Source organism: Triticum aestivum, chromosome 6B (assembly GCF_018294505.1).
Source record: "Triticum aestivum cultivar Chinese Spring chromosome 6B, IWGSC CS RefSeq v2.1, whole genome shotgun sequence".
In the NCBI taxonomy this organism is placed as follows: Eukaryota; Viridiplantae; Streptophyta; class Magnoliopsida; order Poales; family Poaceae; genus Triticum; species Triticum aestivum.
Window position 1 is genome coordinate 99,377,875 of NC_057810.1, and position 12,199 is coordinate 99,390,073.

Genomic DNA, 12,199 nt, shown 5'->3' on the forward strand with positions numbered 1-12,199 from the left:
TATTTCTTAATTTGGAATATGATAGTTTGATTTTTGTTTCTTCAATATTTTCCTTGCCCTTTAGATATTTTGAGTCCAACATGGCGATGTCACACACATAAACAATTATGCTCTCCCACGCAGAGGCCCTTCAATGGATTACCCCCCTAATAAAGTGAGCACATACATGCATGAACAAATCTCTCACATCATTTTGACATCACGCCATTAATTGCCAAATTCAAAATTTTAAAATGGTTTATGTAATGAATAATTATTTGATCCAGGAGCCGTCTTTTGATGGGTTTGTCTTTGCGAGGGCTTCAGATAAGACCCCATGTTGACATAGGGGTGAAAACAGAGTGGAAACTTTCCACTTCTGAAGAAGAAAAATGAAAATGGAGATGAAATATAAAAATGGAAACCGAAATTTGCAAAATAAAAATGAAAATGAAATTTTTTATGTGGAAACAAAAAAAATCAGAATGGTGTTTTCCGATGGAACAGACGTGGAAACGGAACTTTCCATTTATGTGAATATAAAATTTCTGTTTTACTCTGTGCTTATGGTTGCTTTGTAGCCCAACCACCAAACAACACACAATGACACAATGAGCAGAATAGATCATTTGAAACCTAACTTCTACTACCACACCTGTACTCAACTAGACCCTACACTAGACCCTACACGCAATTGTCCAGTACTACTTCAATACTATGCTAAGTTGCTCACATAATCATATTATTTTGTAGCCATGTTACCAATTCATTAAATTGTTTGTCTCTGTGTATATTTCTCTATGATTCAAGGGGTTTTTAAGTTTCGGTCAACGCCTATTTCTGTTTCCGTGTCCGCTCTGTATTCGCTCCATGTCTGTTTTCAATAGTATATGTTTCCATATTCATTTCCGGGGTTTCTGTATTCATTTCTACTTCTGCAAAAAATATGAAAACAAATATGGTATCAGTCAGTTTCGTTTGTTTGCGCTCCGTTTTCATCCCTATGTTGACATGTTTTGACGAATTTTTATCGTCGTCACTACTTGCCTAATTATGTTACTGTGCTTTTGATCTTAGCAATGAACGTTGGCATGATGACCGTGTATTTTTACAAGGCAATAATTTATATACTTTTATACATTGCAATATTATGCTGAAATAGATATTTAAGCATTAACCAAAAATATGAAAAATGCATCAACTCATAGAAATACAATGAATGAATGAAGCAAGTTTTACATTCGTATATATTGATGTTCAGTACCCCAACAATCAAGCTAACTTTATCTGGCAATTGAGTTGCTAATAATAAAATACCAAGTAAGTGATAGTAATCTGGCAAGTACTGACAAAAACCAATTATCAAAACTCGAGATCAAGTTTTTGCAGATTACGCCATGAGGAAGCCAACAATGAGAAAAGTGGATCATCAATTGGATTAACTGCTTGTAAGATAAAACCTTTTTATTTGTGAGATTTTTGAGAAAATCTCACTGATGTCATTCTTTCCATGCATGAGAGAGATGTGGGTTGGCCGCCACACCGGAAGACTCGCATGTGACACCGTTCTTGAATATTATGGGAAACTAGATTGAACCTGGTCAAGATTATGGGTTCGGCTCCTATACAGTTGTGATGTTACTATATACATGTTGTTGCTTTTAAATCCATCGTCCATTTCAATCAGAAGGGTCTCTTTCCTCTCCTTTAATTATGTTATTATTAATGGGGAACAACACTTGCTCCTCGCGCCGGCCAGCTCGGTTGCCGCCGCATAGGTGAACCCCAAACACACGGCGACCGTACCATCGGAGGTCAGGGGCTTGCCATCAGCGTACATGAGCTGCAGAACAAGGTGCCTCACCCCTACTAATAAGAGTCACCATAACCACATCAGCTTGTTTGATAAATAATGAGAGTAGGAGTTTTGTAAGTCGTCGTCATCGCTCAATCGAAAAAGAGGAAGAGAGTTTATACTGCACATCAGCCACACATTGAGACACAAATTCCTTCTCCACTAGTTAACCCATAAGTTTTCCCATCCCACAAGAAAAAAAACATAAGTTTTCCCCTCCATGCTCCAGCCAACATCATAGGGCTTCAGGAGCGTACGATTCAACATATATCCTATGCTCGGTCCTGCAGGTCTTCTACGAGCTGGTGAGCTCCTAGATTTAGAGTTTTAAGTAAGCATGAGTTCACGATCTGCTTGTGCTAGGAACCACAAGGTGTGATGTTTCAGCCTTTCAGGCAGTAGAAAGCTAAACAAGTCAAGTAAGAAAGAAAAAATTGTTGATATCTCTCATTTTCAATGTAAATGGTTAAATAAATTTGAACGATCAACCATTGAACAATTAATAATGCAGAAATCCATGGCGAAACTGAAGCAACAAAACGTCGGGGTGCATGCTTTCAAGAAGGGGTAGTTTCATCGAAACATCACTCACATATACATTATTTCACACTTAGCTTAGGTACCTACGCATGCTCTTGACATCAAGGATTTTCTCATACTGTTCGAGATCGGCATCGTCAATACCATCACCACTACCAATGTAGTAGCAATATTCTTCATAGGAGTCACTGTAATCTGGATAGTAGGAAAGTGAACCATCTCTAAGTTCACGGTAGTTGAGTTCGTAATGAATAAGACGGATCTTGTACTCATAGTCAACCCGTTGGTCACTGGGGTGCTCATGGTTATCCATATTGATCTGAGCAAGCTTCACTCGTAGGTTGTCATCCATGTTATCCATGTAAACAAGGCTGCACTCTTGCATGTTGAGGTACTCTAGGTCGTGGCAGTTGTCAAGGATGGTTGCCAACTCTTCATTGTCGAGCTTAAGGCAGACAAGATGCAAGGAGCGTAGCTTGTGCATCCTTGCAACCATAGATGCTACCCTGGCACTAGTACGCCTGTCTTCAATGCCATGCATGACAAGTCTGAAGTGCTTCAACTCTAGGCATATTCCCGCGACTAGTTCAACCATTTCTCGTGTATTGGAATATGTAGGTCGTGAAATCTCAAGCTCCTCGAGCAGAGGTAACATCTTGATCGCCTTTGCAAATCCGAGGTTGGAGACAGAGCACGTGATGAGATGAAGGCTCTTCAACGAGGGTGCCCTGCAGGGTAGCATTAGATATGACTTATGAGTGCTTTTGGTGAGGTCTAAAATTTAAACACAATAATAAATCGAAGAAGGGAAAACCCTAAGAATATGGGTAGGGTTCGAGGGTTAGGGAAGAACTTGGTGAATCTCTTACCGCTGGGCGAGCAGCAGGAGCGTGTGGTTGTCGACGCCATCGCTCAGGAAGGCCTCTGTCTACCCCGCGCCGAGCGCAGGGCCTTCCGGACCATGCATTTTTAGAGATTTAACATTTTTCAAATGCTTGATTAACAATTTTTTTAACGGTGAACATTTTTTTTTGCACATTATATATCTTTTATGCATGTTCTGTATGCATGGGAAACATTTTTATACAGATTTAACAGTTTTCAAATGCTTGATTATCATTTTTCAAATACTTGAATACCATTTTTCAAATGCTTTATTAACAGTTTCTAAATACATGATCACGTTTTTCATACACATTATATACATTTTCGTATACATGAGAAACATTTTCTCTATACACATTTTTTTTCAAATGTTTGATTAACATTTGTCAAATGCTTTATGAAAATAAAATCGTAGGTGTCAGCACATATAACAAGCCTTGCCATTGTCGGTGTATTCAGTTTACTTGTGAGTTTAACTCCTAAGTCCTAACCATTGTTTTTGAGCAACACTCGTAACCATTCTGACTGTGAACTTGTTGCTCGAAAGAATGGAAAGTTTTTGGAAAGTGGGAAGGAATCGGTGAAGTTGTTGCGAGCGGTTACGTGATACACTAATAGGCATATGCATACTTATTCCAACATCTCCTCCTCTTTGCCTTGCTTGCTTGCCTCTCTTCTAATTTAATTCCCAAGTGAAGGAAGGAAGGAAGGAAGAAAAAGGTGGTGGGTGATCGAGTCTGTTCTCCATTGTGCTTCCCTTGGCATGGCCTCCATTCTTTTCTTAGATCCCCCTCCACTCCATCTCTTGCTTCCCTCAACTCAACTTAACCCCTCCTTAAATTACTATACTTCAAAGAGATTAATTTCAAAGAGGTTGTTAACAATTTAATATGTTTTGTTTTGCACAATTTTGATTTTCTTCTTCTAGGGGAGCTACTACAGCATGTCCATGTTTTATGTTTCATGATATTTTGTGCAAAAATAGAAATCTAATACTTTTTTTCATTTTTTGGGGGATGCAGGTGCAAGAACACACGTTTTTTAGAAGCCTTCAAGTGTCAACATTGTCAAATGTAGTGAAACTGACAACAACAACAACAACAACAACAACAACAACAACAACAACAACAACAACAACAACAACAACAACAACAACAACAACAACAACAACAACAACAACTTCTTGAAGACAGACAACACTTTATTAAAGATGTTGAGTCTAAAGAAGATAATGTCAACATAGTTATAACAGAAATACAAGCATTAGATAACTAAAATAGCGGTGTTCTATTCCACCAAGACTAACATCAAATAGTGCTCCAGAAGATTGAGAATGTTCAACTTAAACAAACCAAACTATAGTAAGTACTCTCTTCTCTTCTTTGAACAACCATATTACACATCTGGCCAAGAAACATGCTTGTGTATCAATGTAGGTGTCTTGCTAACTGTTTTAAGCACCTGCAATAATAGTTTATGACATTTCCAGTTTCAAACAATTTTAATTCGTTTATTTGAATGCATAAAAAAATACTAAAGATGAAATATAAGGGCTACGAAACTGCTGAACACAAACGATTTTTTCCAGCCAAGATAGCAACAAAACCTAGGTGCCTAACTTGAGTGTTGACAACATATGTTGTTTATTTTTACAGGTGGGTAGTCTAGCATATGTTTTCTCTGTTTCATCAAACATAGTTCCGCATACTAAGGGACTGAACCAAACGGCAAGTACTTGACATGATTTTCTTGTCTTTGGAATCCCTTTTGATATCCCTTACACCTTTTTTGTAAACTAATTACACTTATGTTTTGTTTTCTCCATTACAGACAACACCCAAAAACACTAGGTAGGACAATCAACACATTTTGATTCGTCAAAAACAGGAGTGTTGACGCACGGGGTTGGGTAGGGGGTTGGTTGGAGATTTGTGTATTGATCAAGTAGGGTGGGGGAGGAGTGGTATGAAGGGATCTCACCCCGGTAAGAATTTCCTCTACCTCCTGTGGAACAAGTTTATTATCAGAATGCCTTTTAGAAGCCTTTTACCATCATGCATGATCCAGTGTGTGAAGGCCTTTTGTTTTGTGCAACTAGGACAAAGCCCAGCCAGAGATAACAACAACCAAAACTCAAAAAACCCAGGACGAACAGGGGTGACATGGTGGGCTGTGGTGGGCTAGAACCAAACATGATGTCTCCCCTTGTCAAAACAAACGAAGACAACAAACCTAGCAACAACGTAAGAAGCGACACACTTGGTTTCGCAAGGGCTACAGCCGCTGCCGCCGCACCGGAGTTTTTGGTCCCTTGCCTCCGGCTGCCATCTTGGCGCGCTGAGAGGTGGGGGACCTCGCATCTTCAATGGTCCTATGTTCTTTGTCATCATCTTGTGACCACTGTATTTTGTGAGAATAAAATTTACTCTCGTTCTTCTGGCAGTGCCATGAGATTAGAGAGTTTTTTGTCCTCGGGGATCCGATTATTCTGATCTGATGAGTTTATGTTGGTGCGTAAAACTTTTTTTGTTGGTTCGATTCTTTGTGGAGTTAAAAAAAATTCATTGACACAATGGTGAAGATATTGTGATCCAACGGCCTGCACTTCTAGGGGATCATCCCCGGCCCAAGTACATTCATGGATAAATGCTTCCCATCTTTTTGGATCGGCGAGTCAAGGTGCTTTAAAAACTATTATTGGTAATGTCCGTGCGGGTGAAAGAGTGACAACACCGTTGCTCCAGGTACACTAGCAGAGATTAATACAATGAAGAAGTTGTTTCCTAGAGATTTTATTGTAGTTCTTAGTCATAGGAGTTACTTCCTGTAATTGTTATGAGTGTGAATAAAATTATAGGTGTTTCTCAAAAAAAAAGGCAACACGAAGTCAATGAAGATAGCAAACAAAGCGGGATAATCAAATTGCCTGCAACGTCACCTTAGATGTGATGAGTCTTAGACATATTCTATATTATATGCACTACAATTTTATGAGTATTACATGAAGATGATTATTAAATGGAGGAAGCAACGTGAGGATGATCCAAAAATATATTAATACATTTTAAAATTGCCTGGATAGAAGGAAAAAAATCCAAAAAACCATGGATTTTACAGAAAAAGGACTAAGATATCATTAAAGACTAAAAATGTAGAAGAAAGTTGATTTTTTCAGCAAGAAATACTGTAAAATATTTTCATAATGTGGAGACACCTTGGGCCAGCCCTTCTATTTTTTCTAATACTCCCTTCGATGTAATTTGGATCGACGAGAGTATTTAATTTTGACAAGAATGGGAAAAGAAAGGCTGTAAATAAATTAAATAAAATAACAGTGTCAAATGTGTCCATGTGTTTTTATTTTCCAATTTGGAATATGATAGCCCCCCCCCCCCCTCTCAAAATTTCCCCTATCCTTTATATATTCGAGTCCACCATGGCGATGTCACACACATAAACAATCATGCTCTCCCATGTAGGTGATCTTCAATGGATTTCCTGCTAATAGAGTGAGCACATGCATGTTTTAAAGAATCTCCCGCATCATTTTCACATCCCGATGTTAATTGTCAAATTCAAAATTTTAAAATGATTTATCAATTGAACCGTTAATCCGATTCATGACCTGTTTTCATTGGTGGGTTTGTCCTTGCGAGGGCTTTGGATAAGATTCCATGCTACTTGCCAGATTATGTTACTGTGCTTTTCATTGTTTTTTGCATCATAACTCATTTATATCATAAATATCACATTAGAAGCCACGTAGACACTAAACTAACGATACTAAAAGACCTCAGAATGCTAGCCTTTGCACAAAGAAACACCAGCCAAGAAGCAAAATTACAATGAAGACAAAAGAATCCCTTGATCTTGATACCAAAACCTATCACCTACCTCCGGCACCACCACAATAACCACCAAAGGAAACAATGGCGGATCACCTCCTAACAGGAGTTCGACACAGCTCCATTGTTAATATGCAGTTTTGCAGGCCTCCAAGGTAGCTCACAAAAGGCACAACCATTGTCGTTACACAAATCAAACGGGGGTAAAACCTCAGACACACCATCGAATTCCAGATCTGACACCGCCGCACGACAAAGACATTAGAGGAGGAAACCATACGTGTCAGTCATGAACCACAAATCCAACACACAATCCACTATCTTTCGTATGCCACTGATGCAAACCATAATCTGCATCTACTCCTAGACTACCTCCCAAGCTTGAGCAAACGTCCTCGCAACGACGGAGCCCGATGTCACAAGTCCACCACAAGTGCCGCCGCCACACCATCCTTGGTTGAACAGACTGGTTCCAAATCCATCACCAACCATAGGACCAATCGCCTCGTTGGGGAAATATTTATTAAGTGTCGCCAACGCCGCCGCCGAAGTCAAGATGATGAACGACCAAAAACCCTAATGTACCAGGGCCTAAAACTAACGCTACACTATCCACACACATGGATCCAGTGACCCCCCCCCCCCAACCAATGACGACTGAGGTCGTCTACGGAGGGGAGCCGTCGGTGGATGGTTACTGTGTTTTTTACAAGGAAATGATTTATATATTTTTATGCATTGCGGTATTATGTCGAGCTAGATATTTAAGTATTAAAAAAATGTCATCAACTCATGCAAATACAGTGAAGCAAGTTTTATATTGGTATCTATTGATGTTCAGTACCCCGATAATCAAGCTAACTTTATCTGGCAAACTGAGTGGCTGGTAATAAATTGCCAGTAAGTGATAGTAATCTGCGAACTTACCAACATGAGATCTAGTTTTTTGCAGATAACGTCCTGAGGAAGCCAATGAAAAAAATGAACCATCAATTGGAATAACTGTTTGAAAGATAAAATTTTAGTTTTGAGATTTTTGACAAAATATCGCTGATGCCATTCTTTCCATGCGAGAGCGATGTGGGTTGGCGGCCACACGGGCAGACTCACATGCGACACCATCCTTGAATACTATGGGATGAGATAAATACACTAGCGGTCACCGAACTTGAGTCCGAAGCACGATACGGTCTACGCTCGTTATGGTCCTTATATACGTAAAACGGTGACTATACGGTCAGTGACTCTCCGTATAGCTGCCGTATTAAACGTAGGTGAAATAAATAAATAAAAGAAACGAAACGTAAACTGCAATGTTGGGGATTCGAACCGGCGAGCTAGCGCAAACAAGGCCCGCGTGCTAGCCAGTTGAGCACTATGCTACATTGTGCTAGAATGGAGGCGCTCACCTATATATGAGATACGAATCCAATAAGCAGTCTGTGCCTTCTATCCCACCTGTCAATCAGCCGAAGAAATAAAGAAAAGCTAATAAAATAATTATGCGCGGGTTGGTGGTTCGAAACCAGGACCTCGCGCACGAATCTAAAGGTACGCTAGCAAATCGAGCCCGTAGGAGCTTAGGTTTTTTTTTCCAACGGCACACATGCACCCACGTACACACACATGTGCAATTTTTTTTGAGCAATCGCATCTGCGATATAAATGAATCCACAGACAAAAAAATATCATGCAAACGCAAAAATTAACTAAAAATATTCGGTTTTTATGTTCATATATTTTTAAAATATTTATGTAGTATAAAAGTGTTTCTTTAATTGAAAAAAGTACGTACAGTTTTAAAAATTATGCATGCAATTTTTAGAAATATGCACGTGATGTAAAGTAGTGTTGCTTTTATATGATTTTCCGTGTAAGGTAGTGTTTTTGAATAAATATTTGATGCATTTTTAATATAAAGTTACACTAAGTTTTATAAGAATATATGCAATCACTTTTTAAAAATGCATGAATTTTTCTAGTAAACGATGCAAAACTTGTTAAAAGTTGCATGAAAAAATGTATCACCTTTTTGGAAACAGTTACATAAATTTGATACAGTGGAAGTAATTTTCAAAATATATATGTGCGCACAGTGTGTGTGCGCGCGCGCTTCATTTTCAATGAACAGGGTGTGCATATGCGTGGAGGTCTGAATATAAAATGCGTAGCGCTTAGCTGCTGCATATGTGCTTCGTTGGCTCTACTGGCTATAGCGCGCAAGCCTCAAGCGCGAGGCGTGTGTCCGACTCCCCTCACTGCAGCGTGTACGCTTTTGTTTTTTATTTCTCCCCACTGCTGACAGATGGGCCTTTATTCCTTCTCCCCTACTGACTGATGGGCCTAAGTCAATTGAATGTCATGTAGATCATTTGACCGGTCAACAGATTGCTATACACTGCTCTACACTGAAGCAGTGACCGTATAATCATCACTTTGCGTATATAGTGACCGTAACGAGCGTATTCTTAAGTCCAGTGACCGTATTGTGCTTTTGACTCAACTTCAGTGACCCTCAGTGTATTTATCTCTTATGGGATTGAACCATGCCAAGATTGTGGTTTGGGTTCCTCTACAATTGTGATGTTACTGTATAGATGTTGTTGATTTCAAAATCCATCCAAAGCCCATCTTTCCTCTCATTTAACTATGTTATTATCAATGGCGAACAACACGTGCTCCTCGCGCTGGCCAGCTCGGTTGCCGCCGCAAGCGTGCACGTGAACCGCAAACACACGGTGACGGTACCGTCAGAGGTCAGGAGCTTGCTATCGTCGCTACAGAACAAGGTGCCTCACCCTACTAACAATAGTAACCAGAACTGCAACAGTTTGTTTGACAAATAATGAGACTAGCAATTTTGTAAGTCGTCGCTCGATCGAGACACAAATTCCTCGTCCACTAGCTAGTTAACCTGCAAGTTTCCTCCGCCATGCTCCAGCCAACATCATATTCATAGGGCATCGGGAGAGTACGATTCAACATCTTGTGCCCGGTCCTGCAGGTCCTCTACGAGCTGGCGAGCTCCCAGCTTTTATAGTCTTAAAGTAAACATGAGTTCACGATCTGCTTGTGCTAGGAACAATATATAGGATGTGATGTTTCAGGCAATATTAAGGTAAACAAGTAGGAAAAAGAAAAACTTTGATGTAGCATATTGCTAAAATTGTTGATATCTCTCACCTTCATGTGAATGATTAAATAATTTGAAATCAACCATTGTACAATTAGTAATGCAGGAATCTAGGGCGAAACTGAAGCAACAAAACGTTGGCCATTGTTGTGCAAGTGTGGATGCTTTCAAGAAACACATACGTTATTTCATTAGCGTAGGTGCCTACGCATGCTCTTGATGTCGAGGATCTTCTCATACTCTTCAAGATCGGCATCGTCAATACCATCACCACTACCAATGTAGTAGCAATATTCAACATAGGAATCGTCGTTGTAATCGTAGGAAAGCCAATCACCTCCGCCATCGAGGTCATAATAAATACAACGAATCATGTACTCATAGTCAACGATTCGGTCACTGGAGTACTCATGGTTATCCATATTGATCTGGGCAAGCTTCACTTGTAGGTTGTCGTCCATGGCATCCATGTCAATAAGGCTGCACTCTCGCATGTGAAGGTACTCTAGGTCGTGGCACTTATCAAGGATGGTTGCTAGCTCTTCATTGTCGAGCTTAAGGCGGACAAGATGCAAGGAGCGTAGCTTGTGCATCCTTGCAACCATAGATGCTACCCCGGCACTAGTACGCCTGTCTTCATAGTCATGCATGACAAGTCTGAAGTGCTTCAGCTGTAGGCATGCTCCGGCGACTAGTTCAACCATCTCTTGTGTATCAAAATATGACGGTAGTGAAATCTCAAGCTCCTCAAGCAGAGGTAACATCTTGATCGCCTTTGCAAATGCTTGTTTAGAGACCGAGCATGTGATGAGATGAAGGCTCTTCAGCGAGGGTGCGCTGCAAGGTAGCATTAGATAGAGTATGACTTATGAAGTTATGAGCGATGAATGAGCGTAGCATCTCATTCAAAGAAAAATATTTTTGGTGAGGTCCAAAATTTAAAACCTTCAAATAAACAACGAGCACGCTCGGAGCACAATAAGAAATGGAACAAGGGCAACCCCATAAGATAAGCGCCGTTTGGGGATCAGGAAAGAAATAATTAAATCTCATACCTCTCGGCAAGAAGGAGGAGCGTGCGGTTGCTGACGCCCTCGCTCAGGAAGGCCTCTGTCTGCCCCGCGCCGAGACGCAGGGCCTTGCGCACCATGGTCTCCATGCTGAACTTGGGGCGGAACGGCGGGACGTACCAGAGGCCGCCGCGCAGGTCGATCCGGCGCCACAGCTCCGGCTCATCCCGGGCGGCGTGGCGCCAGGAGCGGCACACGCCCGCCACGCCGCCGACCAGGAGCTCGGCTTGGTCTAGCCGGTGGAGTATGCAGGAGATGAGGTCCGGGTGCAGCTCCGCCCAGTCCCTTTCCGGCGGCGGCGGCGGCGGTGCCTTTCTTTTCTTGGAATATCGGATACGTTGTGATGCCCTCGCCAGCGGCGGCATCGCGATCGCCATCGCGAAGGGCGATGGGCGACCGAGCTGGCCGCGCACCGGCTTAGATCGATCTTTTGTAGTGTGGGCCGATGGCTGTTATTTCGTTGGTATTTATTTTAGTGCTGGTTAAAGTGCCTTTGTCGCGGCCCGTTTGTCATGGGATGGGCTCGCATTCGGCTGTTTAGGGTCGGCTTTCTGGGTCTTCTTCTTGGTTTCTTCTCTTTTATTTCTTACTAGCACATATGCCTGTGCGTTGCAACGGAAAAAATTGATGTGCAAGCATAATGTCTCACAGCACCGGATTCACTATGAAGAACATGCTGCAACAAAGCATCCGCATCCTTCTACAAAATGAACATAGAAAAATATGTTGCAATATAGCCGTGTCCATATTTTCTTTGCCGGACATAATCTCCCACTGATTCCATTTAAGTATAATCCCTTTTAATGGTATTTAACTATAATCACTTCTTAATGGCACTTAAGTATAATCCTTTCATTAATTATCATGACGTCCTCACTCGTGAATCAAATCC

General features: G+C 41.0%; 1 protein-coding gene across 1 annotated transcript; it reads right to left on the reverse strand.

The window, feature by feature from the left end:
* Nucleotides 1-10,222: 10,222 nt before the first annotated feature.
* Nucleotides 10,223-11,729, reverse strand: LOC123133655 (F-box protein SKIP19-like). The gene is made up of 2 exons (XM_044553095.1): nt 11,293-11,729; nt 10,223-11,074 (listed from the first exon to the last, which is right to left on the reverse strand). Exons 1-2 carry the CDS (start codon nt 11,682-11,684, stop codon nt 10,429-10,431), a joined length of 1,038 nt encoding a protein of 345 aa, XP_044409030.1. The 5' UTR covers nt 11,685-11,729; the 3' UTR covers nt 10,223-10,428.
* Nucleotides 11,730-12,199: the final 470 nt, after the last annotated feature.